This window comes from Periplaneta americana, chromosome 1, assembly GCF_040183065.1.
Source record: "Periplaneta americana isolate PAMFEO1 chromosome 1, P.americana_PAMFEO1_priV1, whole genome shotgun sequence".
Lineage (NCBI taxonomy): Eukaryota > Metazoa > Arthropoda > Insecta > Blattodea > Blattidae > Periplaneta > Periplaneta americana.
In genome coordinates this window covers 6,128,360-6,148,155 of record NC_091117.1, presented here as the reverse complement: position 1 = coordinate 6,148,155, position 19,796 = coordinate 6,128,360, and the positions used below count along the sequence as shown (strand labels likewise).

Genomic DNA, 19,796 nt, shown 5'->3' with positions numbered 1-19,796 from the left:
AAGAATACCAGATATTTTGAAAGTTATTTTCGCCCATAATAATGAAACATACTCCCTCTGAATGTTTTTTTTATGCCAAATACTTTTTCTTGAACCTATTATCCTTCAGGTTTTGAGTTTCAACGCGAAAACGCGAGTAACAATGTCAGAACGATCAGCGGGTTTTTCATGTGGGACTAAATACTCATAATAGGTAATTCAGGTCATTGTGGATTGTAGGCGAAAGTTAAAAAAATGTCAGGTTTGCCATGCTTTCGAACAATAAACATAGCATCTTGGTATAGCTGCTGCATGTAGAGCTTGAAATGTAGAGGGTAAAATCATTTTATCCTGCTAAGAGATCTTGCTGAAATGATCTGGAGACTACAAAATTTTCTAGGTCTCTTATTTTATCAGCAAGTAATACCTTTTGGTTTTTCCTTAGGAACTGTAATTTTTGCGCTCTCTCGAGCCAATACTGAAGAGAATGACGCATATAAATATCTATACCACACCGCCATTAAGTATATGAAAAAGACCCAACCCCATATGATTAATAACTATAAAAATATTTCATTTTTGATAACAATATTATTATCTTACGTAAGTTTTGTAGTTTTATACTACATAGCCACCATTCAGTAAATTATAGAAATGAAGATCTAATTTCATATATTCTCTACATCTACCTACATAACCCCAAAGTTTCACTTTCATATCATCAATATAGCATTAATACGTATAATTAATGAAAAATAGTCGCATCATGGCATTAATTATAATATTTAATTTCTAATGATAATAATGTCATCAAACAATCTCAAATTTTATAGATTTTAATATCCAATACACAGCTGTACTCATAAAATTACACATCGCAGAATCAGACCTGTAAATTACTTTTAGTAAGCCTTGAAGTTTTTAAAAACCAATTGAATTTGAGCTCTGAATATGTCAGTAATCCTGCAGGTCATGACCTTCATGTAATAGCCTATTGTTTATTGTAGGCTAGTGTGTGTTTTGTTTTATTCGGAAATGATGCAATTAGTTCTCAAAACTGACGAAAGATGGATTTTGGAAAATAGGAAAATTATGTAGGAAAACTAACGCTTCACTGAAAGTTACTATTTTTCTGAAAAACTTCGGGTTCTAAGCTTCAAAATGAGGGGTCATTTATTAAAATCCGTTCCGCCATTTTCCCGTAATTTCCATTACCAGTTCAAATTATATGTATGGATTTAATAGAGACTTCGACTCTGCATTTTTTTTTCAGCACAGTCTACTTTAACACAACTGCTACCAAATTATATAAAACTATACTTGTAATTAAGATATTGAGACAAAATTTTCATGAAACCGTATATTTTTTAGCGCAAAAATAAAAAAAAAAATGATATAATTTATCAAAATCTTCAGTAGTGCATAACCTTAACACCTTTAACGATTTAATGTCGAATTGTTATGTTCATTAGTCTAGCTATGTATGATTGATTAATTATCTATTTGGATTTTTACAACTAAAAAATATAAGAACTTTAAGTTGAAATAAAGACACAACTTTATAATAAAATGTTTTAATTATCATGTCTTTCTGTTCATACACAGCTGTCTTGCACAACCAAAATAAGTCATTATAATATTACATAATACTACAGAGCATTCAGATTAGGCCTATCTTTTGGCCCATGGAGCACAGAAGCTGAATGTGACCGACTCCCAGGATTGCAATTACACTTGAAAAACCATATGGAAATTATACGGAAATAAAGAACACTGACAGTAATGTCTATTCTTTGTGAAACAAACCACGCGATAGCAGCACTTGGACTCAACTGATTGCACAAAGCAGCCACGGGTATCCAGTAACATGGCCATCATGTTGTTGCGTCAGCTCCAGCGCTCTACTGGCCGAAAAATAATCTGACCACCCTGTATTAACAGCACATTCATTTTTCAATTCAATCATATTTAACTATTACTATACAGAAAATGTCAATATAAATAGTATAGTAAATGCTAACAAATTTGTTTAGTGTTGATTAAGGAACTTATAACAACGGAAAATAACTGAAAGAAAAGGGGAAGAGGATAATGGCTGATCACAAAATGTAATGAAGTTTGGTCTGGCAGGACTAAACATCTAAAGAAATTTCCCTAACCTGTTAGTAAACAGAAAATCCACGTTGCATCTTTCGTACACTACTTTTAACACTTGAATATAAATAATTGATTAAATGGCGATCTTACTCGTGTTAATTATGTAAGCCTGTGTGGCTTACAGCTGTTTCGGTGCTATTTGACACCATCCTCAGAGCCTACTAGATCTTGGAGCTATCTCAGCTTCGCTGCCTGTTGTGTGGGTGCATTTGTGTGCTGAAGAGTTGTGTCAAATAGTGTGTGTGTTCTGAAATTGATCTGTGTGTTGAGAATTCGATTGGGGTGTGTTCTAGTGTGTCTGCATATTTCATATTGTTCTAGTGTGTTGAGTTTTTGGATTTTGGGTTGTCTGTGTAGGATTTCCATGCACCTACAAAACAGGCAGCGAAGTTGAGATAGCGCCGAGATCTAGTAGGCTCTGAGGATGGTGTCAAGTAGCACCAAAACAGCTGTAAGCCACACAGGCTTACATAATTAACACGATAAGATCACCATTTAATCGATTATTTTAAACAGAAAATGTTACAGTGTTGCATTTGTGTTCAAGTTACAATTTAACAAAAGCTTGTATTTTATTATTATTATTACTTTTCATAACAGAATAAATGGTACATTTTGGACTTATAAATAATATCTTCAAATAATATTTAGGAACTTCAAGTTTCCAATCATAACAAAAACCCCTGATAACATATAACAGATTGATCAGACTTTCAAGGCAACCACTTTTATCAATTAAACTATGCTGCCATCTAGCAACTGCAAAAGTAGTCATGTTATAACCCTTATGGAATCTGCATGGAGTAACCACAGTATAGAGAACATACAGTAAAGACACCTAAGCCACTTCGTGGGAACAAATTCTGAGGGCGCATGTCACGAAACCGGGTGTATTATCTGGAACCTCCACCAGATGGATCTCCATCTACGACAGGCTGGCATAATTTAATATTAACTGAAAACATTCATTACTCATCTTTTAACAATTTTAAAGACATGAGGCAAAGGAATGGCAATATAACCAGAATAATAATTACTTCCATATGCAATCATCATGAAAACATTCACTAATTGACGCTAACGTTCAAGTCACTGCTTGAGGCTTATGTTGGTAAACCTGATCCAAGTACAACAAAATACATTACGGCGTCCGTTGCGGTGAAGTGCGGACATGAACATCAACAATGGATATAAGTATTTTGACTTCCTAGCGACATAATATTAATGATAGATAATATGCATACAAGATTATTCGTATTACTGACCAATAAAATAAATAAATAAATATTTTACTAATATTTTGATAGTGGTTTGATACTAGCGACATAGTTGGATTCATTGAGAACTAGACCTTACTGAGCTTGAATTTAGTACCAATAACATCAAAGGTGCCGACAAGAGTTGTCCCTACTGATTCTTCTTATACTGTGGAGTAACTGTACTTCCATCTAGCGGTTGTTACCAAAAAAATGCCTTTTCGACAGTGAAGGCTCTGGTTATTATTGTCTTTTTATGTTGCCATTTCATAACATAGAACTGGACAAATTGAGATATATATGTGATCAGGGTAAAAAATGATCAAAATGCTGCACAACCCAGGATTAATTTCCCTATAGACAGTGAATAATTTGTGGTGAAAAAGAAAAGCGACTATCATTTCATAATTCATCCATTAAAATCATATTGTCATCTCATCACCTCTGAACAACCTTTTGTAGCTATGAAAAGGATAGGACAGGTGTAGATTAGACTTTATCCATTGCAATCTCCAAGCATTTGCTGCTCTGTCAAGCAGATTTTGCTGTTTGTAATGGTCCCAACTAGTAAGAACCCCTTGTCATCCCAATTTTTTGTTCACCTGAAGATGAAAGTAGAGTAAATCTTAAAAAAAAAAATTGCGATTTCCTTTTTTTGTTACCAGCAATGGAAAAAACCAAATCTACATCACTCCTAAACAATTCAACACTGCTCTCTCTTTCATTTAGATCGACTTAAAAAAGGATGTTCGAGTTGAACAATAAATGGATCACCCTGTATATTAGAAGCAAGTTGGAATGTATATGACAAACATTTTTAAATATTGTTCTAGTCTTGATCATAAATTTCCCTTTCAAACAATTAATTTACCATCATTGTTAATATTAAATTATCTTATTCAATGAAAAAAACTTATGCTGATAATTGTAGGGGTGAGAAGCCACATAGACAAAATTTTACAGGAGAGCATATTAAAGGTTTAGATTCCAATGCTATTAGATGCAGTATCATAATTTCTTCAGCATATACTAACGTCATTTGTTGAGTAATTTTTATAATGTTTTACTACTAGCTTCTCCATAATATAAGAAATGGACTCGCATATAAAAACATTTTTGTTAAAAGTGTGGCTTTGGACTATCTCATTCCAACCCCTTCGATTCTCTACTGATATACAACATTTTTGTAAGGCCAAGAAGGGTAAATATACCGTATATACGCGAATATTCCGCGCCATCGAATAATCCGCGCACCCTAATTTTAGGAGTGGAAATTAAAAAAGTGTTTGAGGCTAACCGGTACCAACCTTACTTCAAAATAATGCGCGCACACCAGTTTTTCTTCGCTAAATTCCGGAAAAAAAATATGCGAGGAATATTCGCGTATATACGGTATTTTAAATATTGCCTTTTGCAGTGTCAAGAATGTAACTAATTTATTGTAAATAAAAATTAATGACACTTCAAACAAAAATCACGTAGTTATTCCGTATATCTCTAGTTTGAATACCTGGAAATATAGTGTGTTTCTTTTATATCCTTACACAGTTGTGCTACCAGCTTCTGTCATGCAACCTGTAATACCGGATGTTTCGAAATTCTCATTACGAATTCCTAGGACATGTAGAAGGGACTATGTCCGGAAAAGTGCCGTTACAGGATTGGGAAAGAAGTAGGTCATGATTTTCCGTAATAGGCAGTATCCTAGCATTCACCTAGATCAGTGGTTCCCAAACTTTTTGAAGGCGTGACCCACTTTTAACGAGAATTTTGTTTGTGAACTCCCATGACGTACTGGTACTTAACCCCATTCGAAAAATACAAATCGAAAACAATGATAATTTTACTCAAACCCAGTGGATACCATCCAACTTCTGATGTACCTGCAAGAGAAGAAATCGGAATATGGAAACTTATTTTCCTTTTCTCTTCAGTTTCTTATACTGACCTTTCTTGCTGATATAATTTCGAACACTTAAACACTTTGAGTAGTATATAAATCTGGCTTTCAGGTATAGCTGCTTGTAAAGCTGGTTTGAATAATTTGAAGAAAAAAATTATTCATGCCACCTTTACAGGGAGGTACACCTGAAAGCCAGATTTGTGTAATACACAGTACTGTTCGTTAACAGAAAACCACAAAATTAAGTAAATCATCACTGTACGAGAAGATTCGAAGAGAACGGCAGTTACGTAGACTTTCAGCTCCCCCCCTACAACACAATGTCAATACGGCGGTTGCTGTCGTCTGCGATACAACGAACTTTTCTGTTGATTTTCGAGTTCGTCATTTTTTCCGGTTATTATATGCTTATTTAAGTTGTGTTAACTCTCGCTAGTGGTTTTATATTTTATTTTATCCGTCTTAGTATTTATTTTATTATTGTAAATATTTTTGTTTTATCACTGTTATTATTATTATTATTATTATTATTATTATTATTAATGAATTATTTTGTATTACAATCTTTGTATCATTTCTGTCACGATTATTCTATTATTATTATTATTATTATTATTATTACTATTGTTACTATTATTTCTATCATCAGTATTATTATTTGAACCCTGTAAAATTTATGTAGACTACTGGACTGTACCCGAGCACGAGCATTATGCTCATTTCGGGTATCTATTCATATGTATTCAATTCAAATGTAAATTGTAAATAAATTTGTAAATTGTAAGTTACACACAAAGTGTGCACTCAATGCGGGCTGTGATGTTCTGTCAATCCACTTGAGGTATGTGGATATAAGGGGAATAATTTAGCCGGGGTCTGGTATTGTTCCTGGGTTCATTACCCGGCCCTTGAACAATTTTTCCCTTGAAATTATGAAATTATTCACTTTGAGTAGTAGTTTATCATGATGTCAACATAATAAGAGCCAGGGTTAAAATTGAACGATTTATAAGGAAACTAAATTTCTGGTCGACATCACTTGACAAAAAAAAGAAAAAGATTTATTCAAGTGTATAACTCGTGAAAAATTTAGCTACAATAAATTCTGAGTTTTTTTTTTTTTTGTGAACATAAAATTAAATTTGCACAATTTTAAACAACAGCTTTTTGAATATTTTCCGGAGAAAACTCAAAACAATTCAAACTGTCACAAATGGATACTGAATCCATTTTTAGACAGCTGTGTTCAACTGGATGAAATTAAAAAAAAAAATTAAGGAAAGACTCATTGAAATAGAGGGGGAAAGAAACTGGCCACCCTATCCCATTATCTCTTGGCTTAGTTGCGTCCTAAGTGGTCCCATATTGGTATCACTTGTGAGGTTCAGACCTATCTTCAGACAGTTGACTAAACAACAACATTGAAATATGTATCTCATGATGGAATGTTGAAACCAAAACTTTTTCATTCGCAAAGCACAAACCAGTTTTGGATCAAAGAATGCAAGAATACCTCGAGCTTACAAAAGAAGAAATATTTGCAACCTCATATTTATGCAAAATAAGTTTCTCGTCTATGTCCGTCATCAATACAAAAGCGAGAAATCTTATTTAAATTTAAAACATCAATGTGTGTGTGGAATGCACAGTCCAGATCTGTGAAGCTATTTTCTGAAAAACAGGCACATTTAAAGCGTTGATTATTTTTTACTTTATAACTACCAGTACTGTGGGTCCCTATCACCACGGCATGGCGTGTCCTCAGGTTGCGGATAGAGGAGACGGCCTCCAGATATGGAGGGTAGCTGTGAATATATTGAATAAGCAGTCGTGGACAGCAGGTAAGGGGTGGTCCTCCAGCTTGGGGGTTGGGCGAAGGGTTAACAACCCATCACCGTAAAAAAAACAGCTTGTTACGAAACCATACAATAAGCCTCAGAATGGGACTGATTCTCTGGCACGAGCACAGCAAAGGATTAATCTTGCACAGGATAGGGATCGATGGCGGGCTTATGTGAGGACGGCAATGAATCTCCGGGTTCCTTAAAAGCCATAAATAAGTAACTACCAGTATTCAAACTTTTTTTTTTTATATTCAACATTGTTTATGTTTCTAAATACAACATAAGTGTATGTTAATGAGGCTTTTTTTGTTTTTTGTTAATCATCTTGTGATCCCTTTTCAGCTTTTTATACGAGCCCCCAGGGGGTCGCGACCCACACTATGGAAACCACTGGCCTAGACTCTAGAGAGACTTGGAGAACACAAGTGAGGGTAGTCTGCTCTTGGTATCGAACCCCAAACCTTTCAAATAGAAGGCAGACGTGTTAAACACTATGTCACAGTGCTTGGTATTACTATTATTATTATTATTATTATTATTATGTACACGTCATGGCTACACCACGCAGTGCTATGAGTAGGCCATTTACTAGTTTTAGCTAAGAAGTGAAATAAAATAATATCAGTAGCATGTACAGCTTCTGTTAATACGCAGTTTTTAAAGCAAAGAGAATCTTAAGGTATAGTTCCGCTATGGTGATCATCACTGAGCGAATGCTGCTCGATTACCTCTAAATAAATGGAGCTAAAAAATTCTCTGATCAAAATGACATAAATACAACAATGTATCTCACTGATACTATTTAGCTCTTCCTTTTTTACTAGCAAAATAAGCCTTAAACTTGTCTCCGACCTCCAAAGCTAAATGATTCAGCAGAATTATTGCCTCCAAACTCAGTTAATGCTACCTAATTTTCTGATGGCATAGGCCCTAATATTTGAAGGGTACACAGGAAGAACAAACAATGTCACATTTCCATTAAGGGTGAGAGAGTGATTTATTTCAGTATACAGTAGCGTGCAAATTAATCCGAACAACGTAATTACTTATGCAAAAACACTCAAACGGGATAAAAAAAAAAGAATCTAAGACATACCTCAGTAATCTATGTGGCCTCCCTTGTTCCTAATAACAGCTCTGAGACGATTTGGCATGGATTCCACTAATTTTCCACAAATATTCTTCATTTCTTCATCGCGAAACCATACACCAATTAGGGCAGAAATCATCTTCTCCTTTGTAGAACAATCCATTTTTTGCATTCTTCTTTTGCAAATTGACCACAAGTTCTCAATGGGGTTGATGTCGGGTGAGTTGCCTGGCCAGGGGAGTACCTGAATATTCTTCCTGTTGAAGAATTCTGTAGTTTTTCGAGACGTATGGCATGGTGCCAGGTCTTGTTGGAACACACCTCTGCCATCCGAAATGATTTTTGCAGCTGGGGTACGATTCTGGTTTCCAAAAAGTGAATATATTTGTCAGAATTCATCATACCCTTGATAGGTACTAATGTTCCAGGCCCTTCATGTGTAAAACAACCCCAAAACATTACTTTAGGGGGGTATTTGGGTGCTTGTTGGAGATGAGCTGCTGTTACTTTTTCGGATCCTTTCCATACGCAAGAAACATGGTGGCCGTGGACCTCGAAATGAGACTCATCAGAAAAAAGTACATTCTTCCAGTCATTCACTGTCCAGTGTTGATGTAATTTTGCCCACATTAAGCGTTTTTTGCACATAACAGGGGTTAGCAGTTGCTTCTTAATAGGCTTACGAGCCCTTCGTCCAGCTTCCAAAAGCCTACGCCGCACTGTTGTGACGTGAATATTCGCCCCAATGGTAGCCATTAACTCGCGGGTTAAGTCGACAGCAGTTAGTCTAGGATTTAATTTACTTTTCCTGACAATTAAACGATCATCTGCAGGTGAAGTCTTCCTTTTCCGGCCACAGTTTCCTTTTTTCTGGGGTTTGATGGATCCAGTCTCCCTGTATTGTTTTATGATCGAATTAACAGTAGCCAAACCGATGTGACATTCTGCAGCGATTTGCCTCTGCGTCATAGAAGAATGCTCTGCTAATGTTATAATTTTAGACCGTTTTCGTGGAGTTGTATCCATTTGTGAAGACGACAGAATGTACACAGGATTGCAGTATTAAGTCTTCAACACAACTGAAATGCTTAAAAGTACAAAACGACAGGCAAAATGTCACATATATTATAAAAAAAAATGACAGACCTTCAACAATGGAATTACACATACTACAGATGTCAATTAAAGCGGTATGAGCAGATGTGAGGCCAACAATGACAGAAAATGTAGAAATATGTCGTGTTCGGATTAATTTGCACGCTATTGTATTACTGCAAAATTTATTGATGTTTCTACTTGAAATGAAGGAAATAATGAGTGTATCCGTGGTTTTAATTCTCCTTTACTAATTTTGGTAAAAACACTCAAGTTTGTAGTAATACAGTGAATTAAATAATGACATCAGCCTTAACAGCATTGTGACATTGTTCGTTTTTCCCGTGTACCCTTCACTTTCGATAGGAAAGACGACCATGTTCGCTGTAAAGAAAACAGCTCAGCTACATACGCTGGGTGATAATCATCATAGTGGAACCACAGCTTCAACTGTTCTGGAAGAGTGTCACTACTGCAAAATCTGACCTACGAGGGTTGTATAAAAAAAACTGAGGTTCTATATTAACTGATTCTGTATCTGCTAAAATCAAGTTAGGAATTTCATTCAATTCGTGGTATAACTGAAGACAAAGGATTCAATATTTTTTTAAGGTAATCTTATGAACAGCTAAAATTAAAATATGATATACAATAGATGCAACTGAAATCCCTGGAAGGAAGAAATTTATTTTTCACTTCGGGAAAAGGGAATTTCCCCTCTGGCTCTCCCATTCCATTCCTTTCTTCAGCCAAATTATCAGAAGTTCTATGAAACGAAAACTAAACATTAACACTGCACGGCATTTGTTGTTTGCAGTGGAAGTACTGTTAAAGAATTCTCAAACAGCTTTAAAAACATATGAAGAAGATAGTAATGGCAGTGTAGAATTCAAGACGAAACAGGATTTTGCACATAATTTGAAATAAATTCTATAGTTTAATAGTTCTATTTTAAAAAGTTTTTAATTATAAAACAAACCTTCACTCATAATCACGCACTTTTATACCGAATATACATACACAATACCATTTCAGTGTCTTTAACAAAGAAAAGTCTATTTACATTTTCGAAGTTAGGTGTCATCTTGATTTCTTGGTGGTCTGATTTCACTATTTCGCTTAATGCAGTCCACCAGCCATCGTATGCCTTCATCAATACCATCTCTGTAAAAAGAAACAAATGAAGTACATCAATTGAATGGTTTAGAGCCATAGTGGGTCAAGCGCCATTTATTAAAAACGAAGAAAACAAGGGTTAAAGTTAAGTGAATACTTACTTACTGGCTTTTAAGGAACCCGGAGGTTCATTGCCACCCTCACATAAGCCCGCCATTGGTCCCTATCCTGAGCAAGATTAATCCATTCTCTATCATCATATCCCACCTCCCTCAAATCCATTTTAATATTATCTTCCCATGTACGTCTCGGCCTCCCTAAAGGTCTTTTTCCCTCCGGCCTCCCAACTAACACTCTATATGCATTTCTGGATTCGCCCATACGTGCTACATGCCCTGCCCATCTCAAACGTCTGGATTTAATGTTCCTAATTATGTCAGGTGAAGAATACAATGCGTGCAGTTCTGTGTTGTGTAACTTTCTCCATTCTCCTGTAACTTCAACCCTCTTAGCCCCAAATATTTTCCTAAGCACCTTATTCTCAAACACCCTTAACCTATGTTCCTCTCTCAAAGTGAGAGTCCAAGTTTCACAACCATACAGAACAACCGGTAATATAACTGTTTTATAAATTCTAACTTTCAGATTTTTTGACAGCAGATTGGATGATAAAAGCTTCTCAACCGAATAATAACAGGCATTTCCCATATTTATTCTGTGTTTAACTTCCTCCCGAGTATCATTTATATTTGTTACTGTTGCTCTATAGATATTTGAATTTTTCCACCTCTTCGAAGGATAAATCTCCAATTTTTATATTTCCATTTCGTACAATATTCTGGTCACGAGACATAATCATATACTTTGTCTTTTCGGAGTTTACTTCCAAACCTATCTCTTTACTTGCTTCCAGTAAAATTCCCGTGTTTTCCCTAATCGTTTGTGGATTTTCTGTTAACATATTCACGTCATCCGCATAGACAAGCAGCTGATGTAATCCATTCAATTCCAAACCCTCTCTGTTATCCTGGACTTTCCTAATGGCATACTCTAGAGCAAAGTTAAGTGAATACCATAGTTTAATAAAGATTGACATACCACTTAGTTATATGTGTATACTTTATATTACTTGCTATATGTTTTCATTGAATTATGGTAATAACTTAATTTTAACCCTTGTTTTCTACTGTTTTAGTAAATGGCGCTTGGCCCACTATAGTTCTGAACCCTTCAATTATTGCAAGAAATGTTCCAATCAATACATGAAAAATTACGAAATTATACCGAAAGCAGCTTTGAAAATCAAGGGAATTAAAAGTGACAATGCTTTTTTCTTTCTCCTGAAAAATCTGTTTAAATGCAAATAGCGGATTTTGGAAGCGCAGCGATGATATCATACTTCCTACTGAAACAGCTACTTTCGGTGGAAAGCAACATCCATGTAACTTCCCTGCTGTACAAGAACCTGCAATATTCAATGCTTAAATAATGTGAAGAAGTGAGCAGTATACAAGAGTATGTATAATAGATATTTCATACAAACCCTGTGAGAGCAGAGACGGGCATCACCATGCAATCCCTGCGACCAATCAGATGCGCACTCTGGTTAAAAATTGGCTTCACCTCACGCACTCCCATACAGTCAGGAATATCTTGTTTGTTTGCTAGCACCAGCAGAGGAACTCCATTCAAGCAGTTGCTGGAAATCATTTTATCTATGGACAACAAAACAACATCAAAGAATGTGCTATTAGTCAATTGTGTTTATTAGCAATGTATGTCATAAGCCGATAAATTAATAAATTCACGTAACAGTAAAGAAAATGTGATACTTAAAAAAAAAATTTCTATTACCAAATGCTTCCTTTGAATCAGGTATTCGGTCTCTGTCTGACGAATCCACAATATAAATTAAAGCATGTGACTCTGCGTAATACTGTAACAAAACACACACGTCAATATAACAGACTAATATCACAGTCTAGTATATACAGTCACGAAGCTCAATATGTAATAAATATGCATCCATAGATAGTTGCTAACCACTAGAATCGCTACTATCGCCTCATTACAGACAATGCAAAATAGTACCTGCACAGTCTATTGTTCCTAGCAACCTCAACAACTCAAGCTTCATGATTGTATATACTAGAATGTGCTAATACAATAGTACTGCTGAATATGTACAAGGATACTGACGGAAAGAATTAAACCAGAAAGATTATAATTTACATTTCAATTAAGTTACATTTAAACATTATAAAGTACACAAAAAAAAAAAGTCAATAAAGATGGCAACAGATATATCACCAATTGCAATAAATTCTGCTAGTCTTAGGACCTTGTAAAAGTCTGGACAATTTCGTAACAATAGGCCTATATAATGAAATTCTTGTCTTATTGGACAGGTCTGGCTTAGATTCATAGCGTTATTACTGTAGTAAGCTGTGGTTACTATAGAAACAAAGGTTTTCACGTCAGAAGAACATTACAGGTCAAGATTTCTGGCTCCACATCTCAACTGTTAATATTGAAGGGGTGAGAGTGATATAATCCTAAGCCACAAAGACAAGATTTTACAGTGGAGGATATTGATGGTTCAGAGTCCAATGCTATTAGGTGCGGTATCATAATTTCTTCAGCGTATACTTATGTCATTGAGTAACTTATATAATATTTTGATAGTAGCTTCCCCATATCTGTAAGAAATGAATTCGCACAAATTGTTTTTTGTGCGAGATCGTGCATATTTGCTTGTTTTCCGCACAGAACCAATACGCGGTAAGTGTGAAATACCACATTCAGTATTCCCAACCTAACACACATAACAATTTCCCTCTTCTTACCGCTTAAGCGCGACATTCATTTTACTGCTTTAGGCTTTTAACATATTATTTTTAGAGATGTTTAACATAGTGATAATTATAAATTGGAAACTTACCACTGCAATTTCACCTAAATTGCAATGTTAATTATTATTTTTAAATATTTGCAAAAATTAAGTAAAGTCTACTACTCCACGAAACTTATTGCATTCCTGATACAAGTAACATTAAGGAAGCCGTGAAAAAATCAACAAGATTCCAGATGCCGATGTTATTACTGCAATATGTTATATAAATAATACTGTTAAAATATTAAAATGAAAAATAAATCATTACATAACCTTACCGTTTGTTTTAGTTCGCATTTATAGACTGGGGGAAAAAAAGACAGACGTATATCACGGCCTGCTGCAGATTAGTAAACACAGAAAACATTTTAAAGCAACAATGTTGAAGAAAGATATTTTGGTTTTCTGAAGTTGCCGTCATTAAACAGAAACCAACATGGAGATTTCATTGCAACTAATTAGAAATTCGTCTTTCAGGTATGTAATAAACGATCTTCGCACAAAATAATGTATGATACACGACTGGTATGTTTGTTTTCATGTTCTCGGAAATTAAAAAAGCTCAACTACATTTCGCTTTTTCAATCTTTTCCTCGAACATGAAAACGTCAACATACCGCTCTTGTAACGTATATTACTATTTTGTTGAAAGTGTGGCTTTGGATATTTTATTCTGACCCCTTCAATAATAATTATACATATAGAGGGACTCTGCTGTTATGCAGAAATTTGGGAATGTATTACAATTTGTCCCTGACAATTTTTACCGCGACAATTCGTCCCAAATTATTAGTTATAAAGCAAATTGGTAATTTTACAAAATTCGTCCTAAGCTGGCACCAAATAAGTTCCAGTTTTTGGAGAAACCTTTTATATCACAAATTTTAAGGGTATACACCATTACATAAGCTGTAAAAGGTAAGACGGTAAAGGTATCCCCGTAACATGCCATGAAGGCACTTGGGGGGCATGGAGGTAGAGCCCCATGCTTTCCGTGACCTCGACACTAGAATGGGGTGGTGTGGTCGGCACCAAGCTCTGACCGCCTTTTACCCCCGGGAAAGACCCGGTACTCAATTTTATAGGAGGCTGAGTGAAGTGTAGAGTAAAATCCAATATTAAATAATACAACTTAGTAGACCTCTCTATACTTTGTGTACAGGTATCACAAATTAATTTGGGTTTGCCTTTCTCAGATATCGTTAGATGTGGGTGTCCCACAATGTTACCTATGCCTAAATTTTTACTTTTTCTAAATTTCTACTCGGTACTTCTGCCTTACTTTTGCTTTCGTTCTAAATTCACGACTGTTATATTAAGCAACGTAAGAAAACTGTTGTGCAATGATTTCAAATAATTTCTGCCTCTTTCTACAATTAATCATATTGATATTTCCTTGAAATCACAACTAATTGTGCTGGGACGAACTTGATTCTTGGGACAAATTGTCGTGGTACAAATTTACTAGTACGAATTGTCGGGATACCGAAATATTTCGACGAGAAATAGTAGACAAGATTGTTACACCATAGAGAAAGCAATGAGTATGCAATATACAACAGGAGATCACTTTTTCAGAGAAAGTAAAATGCGTGACACACTATAATCACTAGAGCAATGCAAAGGGAGCAGTTGTTAGACACACCGGCAACAGGGCAAGGGTTGTAAATTCACCTTGTGTACCTGCAGAGGTCTGACTCTGCGGTGCACAGGATAGCTGCAAGCAGTAGGTACAGCTTAGTAAAGCAAACGTCAATACTGAAGAAACATAAGAACAGTTCGGTTCTAGTGTTACGATGCCTAAGGCAGAGCAAATTCGTTCGGCAAAGTTTAAGAGACTTAATTCCGAATATGGTGATATTTTTTATTGATTCAAGCATAAAACAAATTGGAATACATTGAATCGAATTATGGGTTTATTCCTGATTGTATAACAGTTTTAGAAAAGTCTGGTACAAAACTGGTTGATCACATTTCCCTACTGCGAAATATCTGGAAGAAAGTGACTCAAGTAGACGATAAAATTGGTAAAATAATATCTGCGAAAATAACAAATAAGTTGAAAAAAATGGTGGATATTATAAACTCTGAAAGATTAGTGACAGTATTTCTGGAGATAAGGATTCTTTTGAAGAACTAACAGAAGTTGAAAAAAATGTTTTACAGGATTTTACGTATGCCCCAGTTGTCTCAACAGACGTAGAAAGAAGCTTCTCCACATATAAGGCCATGCTATCAGGTAGACGAAAATCGTTTTCTGTTAATAACGTACAAATGTCATTTTTTGTGCATTGTAACAATATTTGGAAGAAATCTGATAACGTATCACATGTGCATTAATAAATCACACTCATTGTAAAGAAAAGAAAAAACAAAAAACAATTTTTCAAGTGCTTTTGCGAATAGAATATCATGAACCCGTTACAAATAAACAGTGATTTTGTTTGCATTCTGTATGAAATCATACATTTATACAGTATATTATTTGTTTAGGATGAAATGGTTAATTAGTTTTGTAATTTTGAAATCTTACTAAAGTATCTGTAGGAAATTAATTGTAGAAACGTTAGAGAACTGTGTCATTTCTATTGTGTCGTCTGTACGTCAACACATCGTGTACATGACTGTCGCTTGTACACAGGGAACACGCCGAGTAACGTCGGAACCCTTGCTATGATGCCATTCTGTCTGTCATGTGCTCCGTCTGCACCGCTCTAATAATCACAGTCTAGTATATACAGCCACGAAGCTCAATATGTAACAAATATGCATCCATAGATAGTTGCTAACCACTAGGATCGCTACTATCGCCTCATTACAGACAATGCGAAATAGTACCTGCACAGTCTATTGTTCCTAGCAACCTCATCAACTCAAGCTTCGTGACTGTATATACGTGCTATAACAACATAGATTCTATTTCATAGATAATTTCATTTATCGAACTGCTACTTCCGTTGACCTTTTTTTTAAGGTGATAGATTAACTGGCGGTATCTATAATGCACCTGTTCCGAACTTATGTATAAAACATTAAAGAAATAACTTAATCAATGAGTGATGTTTATAAATTAGTAGGCTCTGACAATTTGTTAAACAAAAGAACATCATTTATGGTTGCTAAGTCAAAACCTGATATTAAATATGGAGGAAAAGTCTGAAGTAGACAGGATGATGGAGTTTACCTCCAAATTTACGGTATGTAGATTTTTGTAAATTGCTGTAAAAATGGATTAAGTAATAACATTAATTCTACTAATCTGGAGAATATAAATATCTGCTGCTTCTGTGTTATTTTACGAGGTATGGGATAAGCATTGCTAGTTAGTGAGTGTCAGTGTTAAAGCAGCAACAGTTTTGAAGACTGACTACTAATCTTTTGCCACATTATTCAAAGTAAATAGACTGTAATTTTTCCTACTGGTTTAATTTTATTTTTGGCAAAGTCTATTCCATTTTATGGTACCTTCATAATTTTATTTTGCTTTCCCATCATCGTGTTTTCTTCTCTGACTTTCTTTTAGTTTAGCTTAGAAGAATACAATGTTTAATCTATCAAAAGTATTGCTACACGCAGGTTTTCGCAAATAAAGGGTACTATTTTATTTTTAGCAAAGTCTATTTTATCTTATGGTACCTTCATAATTTTATTCTGCTTTCGCATCATCGAGTTTTCTTCTCTGACTTTTTTTTTTAGTTTAGCTTAGAAAAATACAATGTTTAGTCTATCAAAAGTATTGCTACACGCAGGCTTTCGGAATCCGCGTATCAAATACGGGGTACTAGAGTTCTGAAATTGAAAATATGAACAGTGGTCTTCTAAAACATTAATACAACACTAACTTACCTTGTCCCATAAAGACTGCAGTTCTTCCTGTCCACCCAAGTCCCAGAAATTAAGTCTAATCCCTGCAATATCAATTTTACCGATATTCAGTCCTACAGTTGTTGTAATCTTGCTAGGATTCATTCCCTTGTAGTTCTTTGTGAACTTCGTTTTTGCAGCCTCGAGATATGTCTGAGAAACAAAAAGAGCGATGATTAACTCTACGTAAAGACTAATAAGTTTTCTTAAAATGTTAATAGACAATAATGACTCTGCTGTAATTTATGGTTAGGTGTCAAATTCACATTCAGGCTACTTACAGTTTTTCCAGCATTGTCTAAACCTAGTATTAAAACACAGTATTCGTCTTTTTGGACAATATATTTATACAGTCCATGGAGGAGAGTATACATATCAATATTATAATTCATTCAATCAGCAACTTGTTGCACACTGCAAACAGCTCCCTGATACCTCGTACACCGTCTGTCACCGTCCATTACCGAACAGCATTCTACATCACTTCCTGTACTAGTAATTGTATGAAAAATTTAAGTAGAATAAGAATTACTCTAAATATCAGTAGGAAATTGATTCTTAAAACGCAACACGCTACTAATGTGTAACAATAGCTATGATTCTTCGCCTTTCTATTAAGTATCTTAGTCCTAGGATAAAACATAGACTGGTTTAATTAAATTTAAGATACAGAAATTTGGATATCTTTAATTTTCATAAATTCAAACGGAAGTTGATGCGTTAACATCTGAGAGCGGGCGAATGTGGTAGTGACATCTGTCGGCAAACAAGAAAGACTGTGGTCTTGAACTCGCCAGTGAGCTCACTGGAACTCGCACGTTAGCAAGTAAATAGCTTGAGTAACCATATAATTTCTGATACCGCCGGGAATCGAACCCAGGCCGGCTAGTCTGGAGGCAGATATGCTACCACAGAGCTAACTCAGCGGACGGCTGGTATAATATAGTTGCCATTACTTATGAAATGACCCTCTTATTTTTCTTTCTCCTGAAACATGAATTACAGTTTGTTGGTTACATCCTTATCCAGGAAAATCTACCTTAGAAAGAGGGCAGCAATGTTATAATTAAGATATTACTTACTTACTGGCTTTTAAGGAACCCGGAGGTTCATTGCTGCCCTCACATAAGCCCGCCATCCGTCCCTATCCTGAGCAAGATTAATCCATTCTCTATCATCATATCCCATCTCCTTCAAATCCATTTTAATATTATCTTCCCATTTACGTCTCGGCCTCCCCAAAGGTCTTTTTCCCTCCGGCCTTCCAACTAACACACTATATGCATTTCTGGATTCGCCCATACGTGCTACAAGCCCTGCCCATCTCAAATGTCTGGATTTAATGTTCCTAATTATGTCAGGTGAAGAATACAATGCGTGCAGTTCTGCGTTGTGTAACTTTCTCCATTCTCCTGTAACTTCATCCCTCTTAGCCCCAAATATTTTCCTAAGCACCTTATTCTCAAACACCCTTAACCTATGTTCCTCTCTCAACGTGAGAGTCCAAGTTTCACAACCATACAGAACAACCGGTAATATAACTGTTTTATAAATTCTAACTTTCAGAGTTTTTGACAGCAGACTGGATGATAAAAGCTTCTCAACCGAATAATAACAGGCATTTCCCATATTTATTCCGTGTTTAATTTCTTCCTGAGTATCATTTATATCTCTTACTGTTGCTCCAAGTTATTTGAATTTTTCCACCTCTTCAAAAGATAAATTTCCAATTTTTATATTTTCATTTAGTACAATATTCTCGTCACGAGTCATAATCATATGCTTTGTCTTTTCGGAATTTACTTCCAAACCTATCTCTTTACTTGCTTCCAGTAAAATTCCCGTGTTTTCCCCAATCGTTTGTGGATTTTCTCCTAACATATGCACGTCTTCCGCATAGACAAGCAGCTGATGTAACCCAGAATTAAGATATTACTTACTTACTTACTTACAAATGGCTTTTAAGGAACCCGAAGGTTCATTGCCGCCCTCACATAAGCCCGCCATCGGTCCCTATTCTGTGCAAGATTAATCCAGTCTCTATCATCATATCCCACCTCCCTCAAATCCATTTTAATATTATCTTCCCATCTACGTCTCGGCCTCCCTAAAGGTCTTTTTCCCTCCGGTCTCCCAACTAACACTCTATATGCATTTCTGAATTCGCCCATACGTGCTACATGCCCTGCCCATCTCAAACGTCTGGATTTAATGTTCCTAATTATGTCAGGTGAAGAATACAATGCGTGCAGTTCTGTGTTGTGTAACTTTCTCCATTCTCCTGTAACTTCATCCCGCTTAGCCCCAAATATTTTCCTAAGCACCTTATTCTCAAACACCCTTAACCTATGTTCCTCTCTCAACGTGAGAGTCCAAGTTTCTCAACCATAAAGAACAACCGGTAATATAACTGTTTTATAAATTCTAACTTTCAGAGTTTTTGACAGCAGACTGGATGATAAAAGCTTCTCAACCGAATAATAACACGCATTTCCCATATTTATTCCGTGTTTAATTTCTTCCCGAGTATCATTTATATCTCTTACTGTTGCTCCAAGTTATTTGAATTTTTCCACCTCTTCAAAAGATAAATTTCCAA

General features: G+C 35.4%; 1 protein-coding gene across 1 annotated transcript; it reads right to left on the bottom strand.

Moving 5' to 3' along the window:
* Positions 1-1,537: 1,537 nt before the first annotated feature.
* Positions 1,538-18,385, bottom strand: Arfrp1 (ADP-ribosylation factor related protein 1). Its single transcript, XM_069829784.1, has 5 exons — positions 17,479-18,385; positions 17,180-17,350; positions 12,295-12,376; positions 11,984-12,155; positions 1,538-10,488 (listed from the first exon to the last, which is right to left on the bottom strand). The coding sequence occupies exons 1-5, from the start codon at positions 17,587-17,589 to the stop codon at positions 10,398-10,400; spliced, it is 627 nt and encodes a 208-aa protein (XP_069685885.1). The 5' UTR covers positions 17,590-18,385; the 3' UTR covers positions 1,538-10,397.
* Positions 18,386-19,796: the final 1,411 nt, after the last annotated feature.

Coding starts and splice junctions, on each gene's coding strand:
- Arfrp1 (XM_069829784.1), bottom strand. CDS start 17,589: ATGAATTATAATATTGATATGTATACTCTCCTCCATGGACTGTATAAA. Junction 17,351..17,478: donor TAGACAATGCTGGAAAAACT/GTAAGTAGCCTG, acceptor TTTGTTTCTCAG/ACATATCTCGAGGCTGCAAA. Junction 12,377..17,179: donor TGCAGTCTTTATGGGACAAG/GTAAGTTAGTGT, acceptor GTTTTGTTACAG/TATTACGCAGAGTCACATGC.